This window comes from Electrona antarctica, assembly GCF_951216825.1.
Source record: "Electrona antarctica genome assembly, chromosome: 10".
Lineage (NCBI taxonomy): Eukaryota > Metazoa > Chordata > Actinopteri > Myctophiformes > Myctophidae > Electrona > Electrona antarctica.
The window spans coordinates 42,791,862-42,813,534 of NC_136791.1; the positions used below are offsets into that span (position 1 = coordinate 42,791,862).

The 21,673-nt window shown below is 45.5% G+C and overlaps 1 protein-coding gene across 1 annotated transcript in view; it reads left to right on the forward strand.

Annotated features, from left to right (window-relative positions):
• thada (THADA armadillo repeat containing) overlaps positions 1–21,673 on the forward strand; it is a 129,689-nt gene that overhangs the window by 76,418 nt on the left and 31,598 nt on the right. The window contains exons 27-30 of the mRNA XM_079511946.1: positions 1,298–1,692; positions 9,777–9,901; positions 16,550–16,622; positions 20,316–20,466. Coding sequence (XP_079368072.1) covers positions 1,298–1,692; positions 9,777–9,901; positions 16,550–16,622; positions 20,316–20,466 — 744 coding nt within the window. The remainder of the gene's footprint in view (positions 1–1,297; positions 1,693–9,776; positions 9,902–16,549; positions 16,623–20,315; positions 20,467–21,673) is intronic.

Below are 21,673 nucleotides of genomic sequence, written 5' to 3' on the forward strand. Positions count from 1 at the left end.
GTCCCCTAGGGTAGGTACCCTCACAAAAACATGCAGTAATCCTGGTCTCTAAACAAACTGCTTCCCCCTGGCCAGCCGGGGCGCCTGATGGAGGGGAAAGGAACTGCTTGGAATAACGTGTTCCTTCCACGCGCTACGTCCAACCAGGGAAACTCCCCCCTGTCACGTGTAAAGGAGCAACTTGGACACTCAGGCATGAAGGAAGCATGAGTTCAAGTCCGTTGCTCTCCCCATGTCCCCCATATATGTGGACTAGGTTGGCGGAGGGTGTGTAGAGAGCCCAGGATCACATTAGATAATTGGCACAGGGGGGAAAAATGGGCCAATTTGGGCGGGAACCTCTTTTGGTGTTAGCATTATGTTATGCTTTAGCTATTGAAAAATAGCAGATCTACAAGCTCATAGCGCGCCACTTGGTGACGAGCTTGTAGGTCTGCTATTTTTGAAAAATCGAAGAACGACTGACATAGAAACATAGCTTTTTCAGAAAACTGTCGAGGATGTAGAAGACATTTTTAGAATCTGATCTCAGGTCAAAAATGGGTTAATCACGTAGCCAATCTGCAAGCTCATAATGCGCTTATTGCGTTACTCTGTAATTCACTTAACATCATGGAATTTCTGTAAAGATGGTGGAGGTCTGTCGGGCTCTGGAATGGAAGCCGGGATCCGCCATCAGGCTGCATCAGGGCCTAGATATTATGTGTGTTATTTGCAGGTTCAATCCATCACATCTACTATCTGATGCCCCCGAAAGGGCACATGGTTCAATTCACACAACATGTGTCTCTGTTGTAACAGTTAAGCTCCTTACCTGCTATCTTATTTTTAATCACTCGCTAATTGTCGCTGTCGTCGGGCAGAAACCGTGTATGTCCGTAACTCCTCAGAGAGTATACAAATGGTTCCTGTGTAGATCCAATGTATTTATTTAGCCACAAATACATTTTCATTAGTTCAATATTTAATTGGTTCAATATTTACTGTCTAAAACTCACAGGCAAAACTAGCACATCTTCAAGCTCATAACACACGGCGATGCGATTCGTTGTGAGCTTGTGGACTGTCTATGTTTGCAACTTTTGTGTGACCCTCTTGTACAACACAGTAGAGCATTACGTTATTGGAAAAGGTTTCATGAACGGACATGTTCACAGGGTGTGCTGTTTGATTTAATATTTACTTTGCCTATAGATTTAATATTACTGTGCCTTGTTTTGATTTCTGCCTCAGTGAAGCCAAAAGCTTTCATCGTCCAAATCTGGAAGATAACGGTTTTCTGTTCACTTCCATCCAGACTCGGACCTCTGTGTCCTCCGCAAGGAGACCCTGGACATCTTGACGGCCTCTGAGTTGGTCGCCTGCGATGGCGGCCCTTGCGCCCAGCTGGTCCTGGGCCCCGGCACCACCCAGTACCTGCTCAGCCTGGCACGAGTGGCCCTCGACGCCGGCGTGGCGAGCCCGGAGCTTTGGGGGGGCCCACGGCTCGGCGCGCAGCTCCTGGGGTGTGTGCTGAGTTGCCCGCACTACGAGGTCAGGGAGCTGGCGCTGGAGGCAGTCCTGAGGAAGCTGGGAGAGGAGGAGGAGGAGGAGGAGGAGGAGGAGAGGAGATCTCGGTGGCTCGGCGAGACCACCCTGCCTATCCTGACCGGCATGGCTCTTCACGAGACACACCCCCAGTGCCTGGCCACGGTGCGTGGGACCACACAAACACACACAACACACACAACACACACAAACACGCACATCACTGCCAAATCCGCAGTGTTGTTTTTACTATGAGACGTGTGAAGGCTGCCACATAAGGGTCCATTTCTTTTTACAGTGTCAAACACTGAGAGCTCGTGATTTTGCAGCTTAAGCACACACACACACACACACACACACACACACACACACACACACACACGCACACACACTTTGAACAGTACAGGGCATTTGTTTGTTGAACGTTTGTCTGAGTAGTCATATATATGTCTGGCAGGTTTATGGGCTGGTGTGCGTGCACTCGTAATCTCTGTGTGTGTGTGAGTGTTTGCGTGTGTGTGTGTGCGTGCGTGCGTGCGTGCGTGCGTGCGTGCGTGCGTGCGTGCGTGCGTGCGTGCGTACGCGTGCGCGTGCGCGCGTGCGTGCGCGCCTGTCTTGCTGAACCACAGGCTCAGAAGCGAGCCTAAGCTCCGGGGCCTTTTCATGGCAATGATGAGTGAATAAGCCACACAGAAATGAATGCATCTCCCTGTTTATCACCATGGAGCTGAGCCACACTGACAATTGCCACAAATTGATCGCACATCCCAATCCATATTTCCAGAGGCTTGCGTGAGAGCCTTAATGGGGGACAGCAGGGCCACGCCATGCAGGCACGACATACATGGGCAGAAGACATAGGGCTCCATTTTCGTCACCGCTAAACCCCTTATCCCTAAACTTCTTTGCCTTTTTTTACTATTTTGAAAAACATTTTTGAATAGTTCAACTAGCCAATCTACATTGACTTGTTGTGAGCTTGTAGACTGGCCATTTTAACTATTCAAAATTGTTTTGCAAAATAGTAAAACAAGGCAAAGAAGTTTAGGGATAAGGGGTTTAGCGGTGACGGAAATGGAGCCCTTTAGCTCCCTCTTGCTCTCTCTCGGTCTTCCCCCTCTTTCCGTCGCGCCACCAACCTCTGGATTTGTTTCTGTTCTATTTTATGGCTTGTTCGCCCACAGTCTCATACAGTCACTTAAACACACACAATCAGACACACACCGCTTCTCATATTTATATACACACTTAGAGGTTTAGTACACAGCAAAGCCCTCAGTGTTACGGTAATTTAACTCTGAGAGTGGACCCACCGGACCGGGGGTCCAGTTGGTTGCGTTTGCAATGAACCTAATTTAAAGGTAGGGTACGGAATATTGTTGGGTTAAAACAAAGTGTGTTGCTAAAAGGTTCTAGCTCTGTATTCTGATAGTAGTCAGTAACAGGGGGTCTCCCTGTCTCTCCAGCTCTTTAACCTGAATAAAATGTCTTCTAAATCCTGACAGTTTCTAGGCCTATATTATATCACTCAATATTTCATGTCAAGGACCCCAAAAATGATCTGTAATATTGGCCTCCGAGACCCCCATCTGAAAATATGTTGTTCCAGGGACCCTCCAGAAGCAAAGATTTGAGTTAAAAAACGTTCATTCTGAAACAATGTTCCAAATTTGAGGCAAGTTTTCACGATTTTTTCAAAAATAGCAGACCTACAAGCTCGTAGAGTGGCGCGCTACTAATTATAACATAACATGTTAATTATAACATAATGTTTAAAACACCAAAAGGGGTTCCCGGCTTCCCGCCCCAAAATGGGTTAATAGACAGAAAATAAATTTTCAGGTGGGTTGCCAATTTCATTGTGTCATCACTTCCAATTCCACTTTCCACTATCCTACATATCCTGAATGAGATCTCTCTCCCGATTGGCTAAAAATTGGTATCCCAACCTTGAAAATGCATTTTCTGTTTAATAAAGCGCAAGGAGATGGAGACAAGGAGACTCCTGTTACTGAACAAACACTCTAGTCTAATATATATCACTTTACCCTATACCTTAACACTCATTATACAACAGGTCGTTTCGAGGAAGCAATCTGATTGGTTGAAACGGCTTCTAGCCGTGGATCAAACCAGCACCATTCACCACCTGATCAAAACAAAGAATTTAGCTGCTCTGTTTTCCCAGAGCGCTAGCAAACTCGGTGGCTAGGCTAGCTAGTTTCTTGGGACATTTGTGCCGTAGTGACTAAATCTGTCATTAAAAAAATATTTCTTTTCAGCGATTTTCTTAGTTTTAAGGGTAACTGTTGTATAATTGCAATATTACACTCGAGGGTGTGGTTTAACGTGATTATTGCCACTTCAGTGATGCTTGCGGAACTCGACTACGTCTCGTTCCTTACCGCATCACTGTCGTGGCAATAATCACGTTAACCCACACCCTCTCGTGTAATATTGCTTAATTGTGTGACATTGTAACTTTCCACTGACACACACACACACTTGTTTTGGAAGGTAGTGCGTGTCTCATGCTTAACCCTTAGAAGATGAAAGACGCCAATTGGCGTCTTCATCAGAATTCCGTAAATGATCAATGACGCCAATTGGCGTCTTCACAGTTTTTGATGAATCTAAACATATTAATATGCTCCGAAGCGCTGTTTAAATTCCTGAGCTTATATTCCAACTACATTACCCAGAAAACCCGTGTCACGTGACACACGTGTACGTGTTGCCATTGGAAGCTGGTCCCACCCCCTGTAAACAGTGGGGGCAGAGGGAGTCTTCATAGTTTTCATTGTTTTGCCTGTTTGCCGTCTCGCCCGAGCGATTTTCTAGCAGAAAAAGTTGAAAGCAGTACTATTTATTTGAGCGAGTTTTGTGGTAGTAGTATTGATCCATACGCGTCCCAGTCGCCTTCTCCAGGCGGAGTAGCCCTGGTCCAGTGCTTACAGCGAGACTCGCTGCTCCCTCCCTCCTTTTTTCATTGTCTCCCCATCGTCGTCCGATGAGCTATACCGGGAAACCATTGAAGAAGACGATCAACCCGGAATGTTTTGAGGTAATCTTATTGTAGAAAATGCCCTTCTATAGTGATCAGAAATCATAAGATGATCGCTACAAATAGATGCTTGGATAATTACTACTACTAGTCAGATCATGACGCCAGAATGACTCACCACGATGGCCCCCAGCCATTAGCCAGCACCGAAGGTGCTGGCTAATGGTGTTGGTCGGTGCATTGGTGCTGGCTAAGGGCTGGAGGGGGGGGTTGGTGTCGATCGGTTGGTTTGTGCAGTACAAATGTATCGTAGCAGGCATGCACGCATGGCAGTACAAGTATTTTATATTGTAGCGTGCCTTATAGGCGATCTGATCTTTAGAGTAATGTTCGCTCCTTTTATTTACTGTCTACAAAGACGGAGAACAAACATGCATCGTTTACTGAAGCAACGCGTGGTTATGATGACGTTGCTACAAGGATCGGAGGGGGGACGGGGAGTGAAGCTAACAGTAGCGTATTATATAAGATCTGTATGACGTTTCATTGACGTCTGAGCTTGCATGATAATTGCATTCATTGTATATTGTATACAATCATGATTGTACATTGTTTAGTGTGTCTCCGTGTGATGATGATGATGACGATGATGTCAGATAGCCTACGTCCCCCCCCCCCCCCAACTGGCTATTGGCCGGGCTGACTACAGCTAAATGTTTATTTTTATATATTTAGAACTGGCATCGGAGGAGGAGGATGATGATGATGATGATGATGATGATGAAGACGAAGAGTCAAGACTGCGATGGAGTTCTCCGACACTGAACCGGATGCATTCATTCATTTCAGTTGTTGTTTTTTTTTTAATTTAGCCTACACACACACACACCGTCAAGAACAACTGGAATGCAGTGGTTTGGGGACACTGGGGAGTTTGGGGACAACTGTTTTGTATGTAGGCCTATTTATTTTCTGTAATATTTATTATAATTGTATTATGTTAGTAGTCATAAAAAATAAAAGACAAGCTTTTACAATGAGTTAGACCTGTCATGGCTATTTTGTTCACTAGTCTGAGGTTTATGGTTTGACTAAGCGAGTTTCAACTGTGATTTACTCTGTAACGGTAGATGGTAAGAACCCAATTTTTTTGTTATAATACAGTATACATTCAAGTCTATATTTTGATACATATCATGGGCACAAAGTCATATCAAAACAATGTCCTTGGATGAGTTTTTTATCAAAACTGTTTCTTCACAACAGGTTTTTGAGATACATGCATGAATAGACACGGTACTGGTAAGACTATGTAAACATGGTATATATCAAAATGTGCGTTAGAATGTCTAATTTTACCCCAAAAAAGAATTGAGTTTATATGATGTTCCATTTCAGAGCTAGGGGGACTTTTAGCTGGATAGGTCAGATTGATCATGACTGACCATGCTATTTATAGATGGCAAAATATCTACAGTGGTACATGTGAGAAACTTTTTATTTTATTTTAATTGAACTAGACAACTCACCCTTTAAAATGAGATATTGCATGGCTATGTACGCCCAGCAGAAAAAAAGTTATTTAGAAAATAAAACTTCAACCGGTCATAACTTTTTTTGTTGTCCTAGAAACACTACCCAGTGTAAATGCAGGCTCTTTTAAATGGCTTCCAACACATTTTATCAACTCAGTTCATTTTCTTCCTGGAAGCAGACAAGCCAAGCTTTCTCTGAAGGTCTTTCGTTGTCACACATTCACAACAGAGAATTTTCAATAAATCATTCAAAAACGCCATTCTGCCATAGAGAAGTCTAAAAACTATATAGAAATCCATGAAACTCTCAAAGAGTTAAGGCAGTGGGTGGTATTTCAGTGTGTTGGCTGATGTTGGGACAGGCTTGTGTCCCGCTGTGTTTTGCTCTGTCACTCCTGTCATTAACCGACAGTACTCAGCGCTGCTGGGAATGGGTGTGTGTGTTTTTACGTCGAGGAGGCGCACGTGTGTGTGTGTGTGTGTGTGTGTGTGTGTGTGTGTGTGTGTGTGTCACAACAGTTATTCTTGACAGGCATGAGTCAGAGTTTGGCAATGTGCATCCTACTACTGTAGTTCATGTGCAAGTGTGCCAGAATACATGCAGGGGTCACAGTATTCAAAAGATAGTCAGTAATGGATACTGAAGGATGTGGATAAGTGGGGGCGGCGGTGGCTCAGGGGTAGAGTGGCTGGATGATGGTAACCGCAAGGTTGCCAGTTCGAACCCGGGCTCCCCCAGAGTGACTTGGGTGATTTGGAAAGCCCCCCGGTCCGCCCCGGTAATGCATGCACACACTACAGTGGGGGGGACACATGACAGGCCAACAGCACACACACCAAGGCCCGCCTGGCCAACACACAGACACTTGGATAAACAGAAGAGCAGGAAGCTAAAAATACAGGAACAGACAGGTAGTTGGACAGACAGACAGACAGACAGACAGACAGACAGACAGACAGACAGACAGACAGACGTTCATTAACACAGTGGCAGCAGCTGGTGGGAGGAGAAGCTCTTAGTCTTTTTACTGCTCACATGCACAAATATACACACAGACATGTTCACACATGCACACAACCAGTCAATCATGAACACACACACACACACACACACGCGCACACACGCGCACACCCACACACACACGCACACACACACACACACACACGCACACACACACACACGCACACACGCGCGCACACACACACACACACACACACACACACACGGATGCACCCGACCCTATAAAGCAGGCCTTATTTTTTTAGAGTATCACTAATAGCAGGTTGGGACTCAAACAGAAATAATAATCATTGAACTATGAGCAGCAAGAATGTCAACACGTGTTCTCAGTTCTGTCCCACTAGTCCTGAGGAGAAAAACAACTCATTTTCCCCCTCCTCACAACCAAGTGGATCCTCTCCTCCCTCGAGGTGTGAGCCGAGGGCACGCATGCAGAACGACAGGCCAGACAGATCTCTCTGCCTGCAGGATGGAGGCAGGTTCCTGCATATCGTTGTTGTCGGGGCAGAAACCTTGTATCGCTTGTATTTCAACGTTTTACGTTTGGCCTTTGTCCCCCCCCCTGTAAATGAATGGCGTACAACCGTGTCACGCAAAAGTAGTGAAAATAGCAGATGTACAACAACCTCGTCGCAATGTGCCACGTTGTTGTATTGTTTGCTACTTTTTTAAAACGTTTTAATACGAAAGCGGTTAAGTTGTGTCTGTGGGTTTTTATAAACCAGTAATCCTGGTCTCTAAACTGCCTCCCCCTGGCCAGCCGGGGCGCCTGATGGAGGGGAAAGGAACTGGTTGGAATAACGTGTTCCTTCCACGCGCTACGTCCAACCAGGGAAACTCCCCCCTGTCAGGTGTAAAGGAGCAACTTGGCCACTCAGGCATGAAGGAAGCATGAGTTCAAGTCCGTTGCTCTCCCCATGTCCCCCATATACAGTATGGGGACTAGGTTTGCGGAGCTTGTGTAGAGCCCAGGATCACATTAGATAATTGACACAGGGGTGAAAAATGGGTTACAAAATCGTGGGATAAAAATTATTAAAAAAAAATATATATATATATATATATTGAACCGGTAAAAGTATGGTATTAACAAGAGCTTGTGACTAAATAATATCTACATTGGATCTGTTGGAACACTTAGTTTAGACAGTTTTTGGTTTAGACTAGTCATTTGGTTAGACCAGTCATTAGTCCTACAACTACAACCTATCTCAAACCCTCACCCTAAACCTAACCTCCCACGGGGCAGCACACCTAAACCTATAACCTTAACCCATGTCTAACCAATGACTAGTCTAAACTAAGTATGCACCCCGGATCATTTCCTGTAAAGTGACAGTTTTGGATGTACAAGGTTTCCGCCACCAACAGTGATGATAATAAACTGCACAGATGCTAATATAGACTTTAAGGGAAGTAGGAAGGCTCCAAGGCTCTGTTGACGAGGCGATGGATGTGCAGAGGAGCGGGCGGATGGATAGACAGACAGATTGATGGGCGAGTGAGAAAATGGAACTTAAAAGAGAACAATTTATAGAGTATGGTGCAGCGGAGACGCTCAAATCTAGGAGGAAACGAGTGCGTGTATAGTTTATTCGCATGCATAATTAGTCTCTGTGCACGTGCGTGTCCATACAATTGTGTGTGTGTGTGTGTGTGTGTGCGAGGCAGCTGTGCAGTGCCCGTGGTTATAGGGTGTGTGTGTGTGTGCGTAGGGAGGATCTGGTCCGTTCCGTGGTGGTGCTACTCCCTGGTAAAAATACCTCCGGGGCACTCGGCCAGCCCAAAACGGCAGGAGAGGACACCAAAGCTCTGCTGATGGACGCGTCTGAGCAACCTCCCCCTGACAGTTTTATGTGCGTGCGTGCGTGCGTGCGTGCGTGCGTGCGTGCGTGTGTGCGTGCGTGCGTGTGTGTGTGTGTGGATAGAGGTCATTAGTTTTTGCAGGGTAATATTTTGTTCAAATCTCTACCCCCCCCCCCCCCCATTATTCTCACTCATTGTCCTCTCTATTTATATCCATGTCTCTGTCACCCTGCCTTCTAACGTGTTCTCTATCCATCTCCCTATTTTTTTTTTTAAGATATTTATTTTGGACTTGTCCTGCCTTTATTGGACGGTGTACAGTTTGGTGACAGAAAATGGGGGGGAGAGAGAGACGGGGAGTGACAGAGCAGCAAAGGTCGTTATGGGATCTGGAGTCGAATTATTAGCAGCCAAGGACTATCTAAAGAGGACGAGAAGCGAAGACCGTACGGTGGACGCCATGTTGCTCCCTGGAAGGAAAGAAACATGCGCAGCACAGCCTAGGTGCGCGGACCGCTAGGCCGAAAAATGTCGACTACCTTTTTTCACTGACAAAAACGAAATGGAAACTAAATAAAAACTAAGCTATGATGACTAAAACTAAGACTAAAGCTATTGACAATTTCGTCAAGAAATAAAAACTAGACTAAAATGTTAGGAAGGGACTAGTGGACAAGAGATCCAGTATAAGTCATTTTACACTTGGTTGCATGCTGAGAATAGCTGATCTGCTATTTTCAGCAAGTGTAAAAACAGTCATTACGATGGCATCAAGGCCCTAAAAATGCATTTTAGTCTTGGATTTAGTCGACTAAAACTAGACTAACACTAAAACATTCCAGGTGACTAAAATGTGACTGAAACTCTCCTCTCTCCTCTGCAGGTCCTCCAGGCGTTGTGCGCGCTGCGCTCCAGCAGTGAGCTGCCGTGGAGCGACGGCGCTCGGAGCCTATCCCAAGAGGACGTTCTGTCCCGCCTCCTCTCCCTGGCCCAGGAGTCCGCTCACAGGTCAGAGGTGTTTCACGTTCACGTCACCGTTGTCCCCTCATACCTACCTACACACGAAACTCCTCAGCGTTCATTGCGAACACTGAACATAGTGAGCACTAACTATAGAAGCTGGCCTAAACTGTCTGTCTGTGTGTCTGTCTGTGTGTGTGTGTGTGTGTGTGTGTGTGTGTGTCACGCTGTAACACCACCGGCCCACCACCAGAGGGCGCAGCTGTATCACACACACACACACACACACACACACAACTTAACTTAACTTAAAAAAACTAGCAACTGGACCGCGGAAGGCCGTCAAACACATGGATCTTTTTTCATAATTAGACGGGATGATTTAGATCGCGAGTTAATAACGTTTTAAGATTTTCGTTTTCGTTGGCTAAACAGGGGAAGGAGTTTTTCGATGACGTCTCACTCTTACGCAACATCGATGATTGCCCAACAGGCGCTCCTAGGCTGTGGAGCCATGTGATCCGTTTTCATATCAATAAACTTCGTCTTTTGGACAATACTTGGTCCTGGGCGTCGGGCGTTACTAATAGAAAAGACGAAGATACTTCGTCCTGGGCGTTCTAGGTGTTAACGAATGGATAAATGAACACAGAGGATTTTGCGGTCTGCATGAGCAGTATATAAATGCTAATTAATAAAAAAAAACATTAACAGTCTTATCTCCCAATATTATGCACCGCTCCGATAGTGATACGAAATTGTTTTCTGGTAGCACATCAAAGAGTTTTTGAGAAGTCAGCATAACCTCTTCATTATAATCTGTCTGTTAATCAAACAGTCCCCCCCCCCCCCCCCCCCGCCCCACTCCCCCACTGCTAAATACGTATTTGGTTGTGAGCTGAACACAACATGATTTCAGAACAACTCTTGATGTGTGTAAAGCTCTAAGACCAAATACCAAATCATCCCAAATCGCTGGAATCTTACTGTTAATTCTAAATGTACCGTTTTATTTTCCTTCAAATATTCTCATTTTTTCTGACACGTGTACTTAACCCCCCCATTAAAACCAGGAAAGCATCTATGTCATTTTAGATATTTGCGTTGGCTATTCAAAAGTTTGAAGTGCGAGAAGTTAAACTACTGATTTGAAGTTGAACTACTGATTTAGAAGCCATTCGTAGAGGGTTACATATTCCTGTTTCATGTGATATGGCTCGAGCGTTGAGGCACCCAGGTGCTTTTTGTCCGAGTGGTTTGGGGTTTCCAGTCTGCTGTGCCACGAGACGTGGCCTTTTCTGCGATACATTTGAACCATTTCGTCAGCCATCGTACACAGTCATGTAACATAGTCACAGCAGTCTTAGAAGAATCTAATTCAACTTTATTTTCATATCACACAATGTCCTCAATGTTGCAGTTTCAGGAAGAGTTAGAATAAAGAAAACACTATATGAAAGGAGAGGTGCACGGAAGATAAATAACACAGTCACAGGCACAGTCAAATCAAAGTGCAGCCATTTTGGGCGGGATCCCCTTTTGGTGTTTTAAACATTATGTTGTAATATAGCTATTGAAAAATAGCAGATCTACAAGCTCGTAGCGCGCCACCGAGTGGCGCGCTACGAGCTTGTAGGTCTGCTATTTTTGAAAAATCACACCCGTGTGAACTGAGTGGTGCAACTCCCCCCCTTACACCCCCCCTCCCCCCCCCCCCCTCTCTCTCTCTCTCATTAGCAGGCAACAGTACAGCACTATTTCTCTCTCTCTGTTTCTGGCACGACAGCGCCCCTACTGGTACTCATGAGTCACACATGAGTCACACACAAACATAGGTTAACACGAGTCACATGGGTGTCACACGGACATTGCTGTTCCTTGGAGTGGTTGCACCACTCAAAAATCGTGAAAATATTTATTTCAGAAAACTGGAGGATTTAGAAGATTTTTTTTACATTTTGAGGTCAGGCCTAAATGGGATGAAGTGCATAAGGTGCATACATTTGTTTTTCTTTTACCAGGTACAGTACATGGAAAATGTGCAATGGATAGATGGCCCACTGGAAGGCAGACGCATGCTTCTTGTGCAGGGAGAAAAACACATCCATCATATAAAATCATATGCATGGCTAGAATGTAAAACTGATCCATTGTTACACTGTCGGGTCTCCAGTGAGGATTCTATTGTGTATACCTGCCACTCTCAGACATAAATACTGGAAAACGTCAATGCCCGGTGTTTTCCGTTCATACATGTTAAACAGCAGAATGTCCTCTTTCAGATGCGTTCACAGATCACAGTTCACACAGCTACTCCCTCTTAACCGTTTCCGTCCGTAGGACGTGTCCACACGTTGGGTCCCAATCGATGGGTCCCAATCGACGCGTCCATAGGACGTGTGCAGACGTCCTAGGGGTCCCAATCGACGCGTACATAGGACGTGTGTAGACGTCCTAGCGCATCCTCAATGATACCGGGCGAGAGAAGAATATTCAGATTGTTTTCCTTTTTTGAGTGGTGCAACCACTCCAAGGAACAGCAATGTCCGTGTTAACCTACCTGTGTTCATGTGTCCGTTCACCTACCTATGTGACTATGAGCACCAGTACCAATGAGTACCAAAAGTGGCGCTGTTGTGCCAGAAACAGAGAGAGAGATAGTGCTGCACTGTTGCCTGCTAATGAGAGACGGAGAGAGAGGGGGGGGGGGGGGGGGGGAGTTGCACCACTCAGTTCACACGGGTGTGATTTATTTTTTCAGTTCGCCTTTTCGGCTACCGTATGCTACACTCTGGGCTCATGTTAGCTTACCGTTGACTTAGCTGTTAGCGCGGCAGAAAGAATGCCTCGTCTCTCCTAATCCAGGGCGCTCTCCGTGGTTTTGATCTGACGGATATACTAGTGCTTCATTTCTGCTCCTCATCCGTCTCTCCCGCAAAATATCAACGCTTTTTGGATCATATATCGTATAAATTAAAACGATAGCAATGTAAGCTAGCAAATTATGTAAAGCAAACTTTTTCTTTGTGTGGATTGTTTCCGGGTCGTGGGTTTCAGAGTAAAAGCGGCCATGTCTTTCCGGCACCCCAGAGCTCCTATTTTGATGGAATCCCGGCACGGATTGTGTTAAATATACCACAGGCACAGCCTGAGGGAGATGCGAGGATCAAATGCAATCTATTTTTATTTCCCTCTGCAGAACATGACGGATACATTGTTTTGCTCGACATGCGTTCTCTCCATTGTTGCACCCACGCAAAACACACAACCTACCATATAGTATTTTAATAGGCCTAAATGCAGACAACGAGCTACACCATACTTTTAATCCTTGAGCTATCGCGGTCTGCGGTATAGGGAGTCGTCAGGTGTAGCTTGTTGTCTATAATTAGGCTACTGCAGTAGTAAAGAGATGTTTATGTTAAATCTGTGAATGTTTCCAACTCGAACACTAATGAAAAGCAGAATGATTCAACTGGTTTTCTGTACTCTCTCGAACCTCGGGACTGAGGAGGGGGGAGGCTCCACCCGTCAATAATAGAAGCGTCAACGCGTCCACAACCTTATAGGCCTGTGTGAATTCACCGGACAATGTCCGCGTCCATTCACACAGAGCGGTAATGCTCCCTTAAGTACCTCACACTACCTCGTCTTATGTCTCTCTAGAACAAGTAAGACGCGCGAACGCGGGAAGCGAACGCAGCTCGTAAATTGCAATAACAATTAGATTAATAAGATTTATTTTTAAGTTACGTTTTTTTAAGTTAAGTTTTTTTAAGTTAAGTTTTTTTAACGTTATTTTTTAGTGTTTGTGTGCGTGTGTGTTTTTCTTTGTTTTTTAAAGTTTTTTTTAAAGTTAAGTTTTTTTTTAAAAAACTTAATATTCGCAATAATATTCCAAACGAGGTGCTTGCTGAAGTCAGAAATGACCACAGAACATCAGCGTTATAATGGAAACCATGGAGAGCGCCGTAGATTTTCGAGCTATGAGCAACTTTTGTCGCCACGTAAACAAGGAAGTGAACGGCAGTGCGCGTGCACGAAACCGCTCTAGGATTGTTGAAGAAGTAAAGGCCAAATTCTTTAAAAAACGAAATCGTTTGATATCAATAAAAAGGACCCAAAGACGTCAATACACTCCCAGGGAACGGTCCCCATGGTTTTGATTCTAAAGAAGTATGTACACGTCATTAGCATAATTGGTGTTAATTGGCATGAGAACTAAATTGAGGAGAAAATAATAATTGGCTTACAAAAAGAAAAAAAAACTCTGGGAAAACTTCCATAATACAGTGCACGTCTGGAAGTGGTTTATGTTTAGTCCCAGGTTACCTCTGATCACTCTACACTATAAATCCTCAGTTTAACTCTAGACAGCGGGTCCATTTGGTCCCATTAGTAGTATTTTATCCACTCGCTGCAATCCACAAGATTCATGTCCTGTCCCTGCATTTGAACCCAAGTCGCAGGAGATTACATTTCTACCAGTAAGCTTAAGACGGAATGCCCGTTTATTGCGATTTGAGCTTCAGGAAATACCACTTGTCAACCCGAACACAAGGGTCTACATTTCTCAACAGAAGAGCAGGAAGGCCACCTCCAAAGTAACCAGTTATACTGTAACGTTTAATCCACTAAAACATTTCCGGATTGTGCTTTTCAATTAAAATGAAACATTGTGTAGCATAAAGTAGGCCCGCGCCGCGTCCGTTTCAGCTCATTGTATTGAGTTTCCATGTGAACACAGGAAAAAGGCAGGCCACGGCGGTGTTGTGACCCCAAAACAACCGTTCCATCTTCAAAACCTGCTGCCAAAACAGATCCACGGCTCTCAACATCACCCCCTTTAAAACCTCATTCATGGTCGGTTGCACAACGGTGTTCCTGTTCCTTGCAAAACATCAACGTGTTGAGGGGCTTGTAGGTCTGCTGTTTTCTGCAAGCGACACCGTGTGATTCAGCCTTTTTTTAGACGTCTGGAAGAGACAGGAATGCACAGGGAGGGCAAGGTGCAAACACAAGCTCTACCTCCGTTGTTCTGTTTCTCGTCCGGCTGGCTGGCTGTGTGAAGGGGGCCCTCACATAGCAGTGGCAGGCCGACTGTCAGCTCCTGTATTCAGAGCCAGCATCCATGGAAGAGAGAGATTCTTTTACTGACTTGCACTTTCACCCTGCACCTGGACACAGGTGTGCCACGCTGGCCGCTGGTGGCCATGTTTGTGTAACAAACTGTGCGTGCGTGCGTGCGTGCGTGCATGCGTGCATGTGTGCGAGACAACGCACACGTGCGTTTGAACATGTATTGTTGAATGCCTGTTATATGAGAATGCACACCTATTTGGCAACACCCCTGTGTGTGTGTGTGTGTGTGTGTACTGTAAGCCCTTTGACACCCACTCTTTTACACGCACACACACACACACACACACACGCTCGTACACACACAGTTCTTTGACAATCCCAGTGCTGTATTTTTCTCACCCCACCGACAAGAGAATACAAGCCTGAATAAGGATTGGATTACAAAGGCTCTCTCAGCCCCGTGTAAATCCTTGGCCCGGCCGCAATCTCTGGTCCCGAGGATCCACTTTCCCTTTGGAGTGGCCCCAAGGTTATGATTAGAGACGGGGAAGGTCCGTATTGAGTTGCTCGGCCTGCCCCCCTCGTCTCCCATGTGATTGAATGGCACCCAGGCTATTGTGATACATAATGTAGTGTTGAGCACCAGCACACTTCCTTTTGTGGACTGTAAGGCAATACAGTTGATGGATGGATGGACGGGGTGCGTGTGTGCGTGTGTGCGTGTGTGCGTGCGTGCGTGCGTGCGTGCGCTTTCTGTACCCATGGTTCTTTTCTCCGGTGTCGGTAATATGACAGACTGAAATCAAATGACCAATGTTGATGTTCACGTGCATGTGTTGCTTATAATTCTGTACATTTGGGCTTGTTTGGATTCAGGCACTGTCTGAGACAACATGTTGTTTAGTTTGTGAGAGAAAAATATTTGTGCCCCTTGATAATGTATTTTATATTTGTGTACACAAAGAAAATGAAAAGAAATTGAAATGTGCATATGTGCGCGCTCGCATGCGTGCGCACACCCAGCAACATCAAAAACAGACTGGGAACCCATTCGGTTTAAAAAAATCACACCTGTGTGAACTGAGTGGTGTAAGGCCTGTCTGACGTAATGAAATCATGTCTGACGTAATGAAATCATACCCGGGTGAACAGGGTGAACATAGCAACCATGCTCATTTTTTCTGCACTAACAAAGCCAGTTGTAGGAGTGGTTTACACCACTCAAAAAAGGAAATACAGATTTTTTTGCCTGGGGGCAACCTATTTTTGTGTTTTTTTGAGTGGTGCAAACCACTCCAACAACCAGCTTTGTCTGTATCTGTGTATGTGTGTACCTGTACGTGGTACAGATGAGCACGGTTGCTATGGTTAGTGTGTGACGTCACTGCACCACTCAGTTCACACGGGTGTGATTTTTTTAAACTTGGTTTGGCTTCCTTCCGTTTCTCAGTCCTCTTCCTCCCGGGTGCTTCGGTGTTTTATTCCTACAACACTGCATGCTTAGGGCAGTCATACTGGTAGATCCTGCTGTCAGCAGTCTGCTGTCTTGAGAGATTAACGGCTGAAGTTATTTTCATAAACATGATCACATGTGTGTATTCTCTGTCGTTTCAGTGTGGAGCTCCACTGTGCTTCCCTGACGCTGGCCTCTCGACTGGTGGTTCAACTGGTGAACTCTGACCCCAAGGTACGGACTGGTGTATGACTGTATGACCCCTTTTCCACCGGTTGGTTCCCAATGGGAACCGGTTCAGTTATTTTTGGTTCTTAGTCCATGAGCCAGAGCTCCAAAATTAGACCTATTTATAGTAAATTAATACATGATAACCCTTCCACCGTAGTAGCTTTTTCATATTTTCTATTATTTTGCATATTTTCCTACATAATGCCTAATTTGCATATTTAAAAATGTAAAATTCATAGAAATGGATCTGTGAACCAAAAATGGACTCCAAAGCAAAGATCTTTGTTTACCCAGGGTGAATGGACTAAGCTCGAGATGCTTGTTTACAGCCAGACCCTGCTCATAGAACATTTCATGGTAGGGGTTCAATGCCTTGCTCAAGGGCACTTCAGCGGTGGTAATTTTAACGTGCCGGTCCGGGGATTCGAACTGGCGACCTTCCGATAACAAGACCGCTCCGCAAACCCATTGTTTGGGAAACACTCCAAAGAATGCAAAAAGCTGGTAATGCCATCTTGATTGTGCAGCACTCGCTCAGCAGACGGAGCAGAGTACAGGTCTCACCAGGAGCACGCCCAAATAATAATGCTGTCTGACAACGCAATGTCAAACTGTCTGTCCCAATGTTTGACTCTCTGAAATGTTCTTGTCTGGAGGGACAATCCGTCTGCAATGTGATTTATTAATTCACAGAACCCGCAAATCAACAGAAACACTTTGATTTGATCCCTTTTGTTCCCCCTCCGCACTTTGCCTGACTGGTTCCTCAAATGAGGACGTAGAGGATGTTCTTTGATCTACTTTGCCAAGTGGAAAGTTTAGATTATGAATTATGTAAGTTAACCCATTTTCGGCGGGAACCCCTTTTGGTGTTTTAAGCATTATGTTATGCTTTAGCTATTGAAAAATAGCAGATCTACAAGCTCATAGCGCGCCACCGAGTGGTGCGCTACGAGCTTGTAGGTCTGCTATTTTTGAAAAGTCGTGAAAATGTGGCACAAATCTTTGAATATATATTTCAGAGCAAACATTTTTAACTAAAGTATTGGCTTCTGGGGGGGGGTCCCTGGAACTACATATTTTGAGATGGGGGTCCGTGGCCCAATAGAGATAATTCTGGGGGTTGCTCTGGTTGAGCACCACTGACATAGAAACATGGGTTTTTCTGAAAAAAAATAGGATTTAGAAGATTGATTTTTTATCGACCTCAGTCCAAAATGGGTTAATATTGGCCTAATGCTAAGAATAGCACTAGGTATCACATGGACGGACTGCATCAGAAATGTGGACCTCTATGGTACCTACCTACCACAGGTCACAGACAAAGTCAGAGAGAGAAGGATGAGGCTGGCAGGGCACTGCGTCAGGCACCCAGAACTAGAGGCAAGTAAATGGACTATGGAAGCCAGTCTGCCCAGGGCAGAGCCAAGAAGCACACCACCTACGTAGACACACTGCGCCACGACAGCTTACAACACTAGAGTGTAGAGCTTAAGAACCTGATGTTAGATAGGAGAGTGTGGGAGGGCAGCGATCCAGGACTCCTAGGATCTTCAGAGTTGGTGTCGGCTAGACCTCACTCTTGCATTAGCCTAACGAGAATATGTACAGTATGAATTGACATGACATCAGACAGTCATCAAGAATCTGCAGTACAGGTGAATAATTTCATTCATGCATTTTCAGTGCAGTGCCTTGTGTATTGGGGAAAATGAAGTGCTCATATAACAGTTATCATGTTGTAGTAGCGTGTGGCCTGCGTTTAGTATGGTTTCCGATAACCTCAAAACATAAATGATAGCGGTTTCACCACAGAAATATCATCGATGCCAGCCGATAATACTGTTGTTGCATTCATAATTGTAGTCCACGTGGCCAGTGGCCATGACACATCCTTTGCTGGAAGTGCCATACGGACCCCATATCTTGAGTGATGGCAAAAGGATTCATTTATATTGTTTCCCCTTGTTTTGAAAATCTAATCGTATTAATTTAGTTGTTCATGTTTCAGCCTCGTTTCAGACCAATCTGTCCTGACGTCATGTTATCAACCCGGGTGGCGTCAGGTGTTTGTTTAAAGATGCTCTAAACACACTGCACTGACTCTTTCTCACTCTCACTCTTAAAGAGGGAGTGCCACAATCTTTGTATTTTTCCAGTTGTTCAGGTGTCTATATGAGGTGACAGTACTTCATTAGACACCCTGGAGTCATTTGTATGTGCAATGGTGTATTAACTTTGTATTTAGGGTTTCTTCCTGGAGGATGAACCCTTGACAGTCAAACGGGCCAATGAAATAAACAGTAATAATATAGTGACATCACACTATCAGCCCCTCCCCTAACCCATCCCCCTTTATCATACAACTACAGCATGTGGGTGCGGCTTCAGTTCAGGTGGATCACCACCCATCACCACCCACCAGGCAAACTTAATGAACTGGCGGGCGTGCCCACATAAAAACATGATATTAACACATACTGTACACTTTTTGGAAAAAGTTATTCCTCCTTATATTATAATAATACCTGATGATCATGTTTTAGGGTGGAAAGAAATCGTGGCACTCCATCTTTAAATTAAGTGTTAAATAAATAACTATGTTCCTATAGTATTTTCAGTTTGTTCAGTAACAGGGGTGCACCCATCTCTCCACTTCAGTTTGTTCAGTAACAGGGGTGAACCCATCTCTCCACTTAGTTTGTTCAGTAACAGGGGTGAACCCATCTCACCACTTCAGTTTGTTCAGTAACAGGGGTGAACCCATCTCTCCACTTCAGTTTGTTCAGTAACAGGGGTGAACCCATCTCTCCACTTAGTTTGTTCAGTAACAGGGGTGAACCCATCTCACCACTTCAGTTTGTTCAGTAACAGGGGTGAACCCATCTCTCCACTTCAGTGTGTTCAGTAACAGGGGTGAACCCATCTCTCCACTTCAGTTTGTTCAGTAACAGGGGTGCCCCCATCTCTCCACTTAGTTTGTTCAGTAACAGGGGTGAACCCATCTCACCACTTCAGTTTGTTCAGTAACAGGGGTGAACCCATCTCTCCACTTCAGTTTGTTCAGTAACAGGGGTGAACCCATCTCTCCACTTCAGTTTGTTCAGTAACAGGGGTGAACCCATCTCTCCACTTCAGTTTGTTCAGTAACAGGGGTGAACCCATCTCTCCACTTCTTTCCTAAACAGAAAATCCATAGTACACATTATTTTCAGATTGGGTCAAATCTAACTACTCTCTGTATGTCTGTAATCCACACAACTCGAGAACCGTTCGCCCCCACCTACTTCAAATCCGACACACACCACACCACACCACACCACACCACAGGGAGTGCAGTGGCCTGTGTCGAGTCAGTCGGACCCACGGTTGTCCAGAACCGCCACAAAAGGCCTCAGGCCCGGGCCCACAGCTGACATCACAAACTCCATATATGGGCACAAAAGGGAATACCGCTGACATCACTTCTGACATCACGATATAAGTGCAGTGCCCGGTGTCGAGTCGCTCACAACCACTTGTTGTCCAGAACCGCCACAAAAGTCCTCTGCCCCGGGGCTCTGGGCGGGGCCCGTCCGTCTCCCATGGGCACTGGCTCCCCCGGGCACTGCTCTAGTATACATATCAATTCGGGGGGTCCTTGACGACTGAACCAGTGCTTTAAACCAGTCGTCTTATCTGTCCCCCCCCATGCAGGGTGTGCGTGCAGTGGACCTCCTGGCTCAGTGGGGGGTGCTGGTGAGCGCGTGCTGCAGTGAGGAGCAGCCGCTGGAGCTGAAGTTAACTGCTGCTGAGGTGCTGGTGGGCTGCACGGCCTCTCTGCTGGCCAGCCCTGCTCTGCCTCTGGGTGAGTCACAGTGCCTGGTGGGGCTGCACCAGCCCTGCTCTGCCTCTGGGTGAGTCACACTGACTGGATCTGTGTCTCTGTGGCATTATAGACTTGATCATTGTTTGCAAACCGTCATGTCGGTTTATTGTAATTGTTTATGTAAACTGTAAAAAGTGTCCCTGTAAATCCATATGGGCTGGGCTTCTTCGGAAGCATGACACTTAACCCATTTAGACCTGAGTTAAAAACATTCACTTTGAAAGAATATATATTCAAAGATTTGCGCCACATTTTTACGATTTTTCAAAAATAGCAGATCTACAAGCTCGTAGCGCGCCACTCGGTGGCGCGCTATGAGCTTGTAGATCTGCTATTTTTCAATAGCTAAATTATAACATAATTTTTAAAACACCAAAAGGGGTTCCCGCCCAACAAAAAAAAAGATTTTTTTTTAATTTTTTTTTTTTTTTTTTTTTTTAATTAAATTTTTTTAAATTTTTAATTTCACGATTTTTCTAAAATAGCAGACCTACAAGCTCGTAGCGCGCCACTCGGTGGCGCGCTATGAGCTTGTAGATCTGCTATTTTTCAATAGCTAAATTATAACAATGCTTAAAACACCAAAAGGGGTTCCCGCCCAAAATGGTTTAAGGTTATTGTAGCAGTCAATTTATATTGGGGGTCGGGAGGGGGCGGGGCGGGGGTCCCGAGACATTGCCAAAGCATTTCCGGGGGTCCCCGGCCAAAAAGGTTGAGAACCCCTGCCCTAGGGTAGGTACCCTCACATGTTCTCCCCGTGTCCCCTAGGGTAGGTACCCTCACATGTTCTCCCCGTGTCCCCTAGGGTAGGTACCCTCACATGTTCTCCCCGTGTCCCCTAGGGTAGGTACCCTCACATGTTCTCCCCGTGTCTCCTAGGGTAGGTACCCTCACATGTTCTCCCCGTGTCCCCTAGGGTAGGTACCCTCACATGTTCTCCCCGTGTCCCCTAGGGTAGGTACCCTCACATGTTCTCCCCGTGTCCCCTAGGGTGAGAGATACCCTCACAAAAAACATGCAGTAATCCTGGTCTCTAAACTGGCTCCCCCTGGCCAGCCGGGGCTCCTGATGGAGGGGAAAGGAACTGGTTGGAATAACGTGTTCCTTCCACGCGCTACGTCCAACCAGGGAAACTCCCCCCTGTCAGGTGTAAAGGAGCAACTTGGACACTCATGCATGAAGGAAG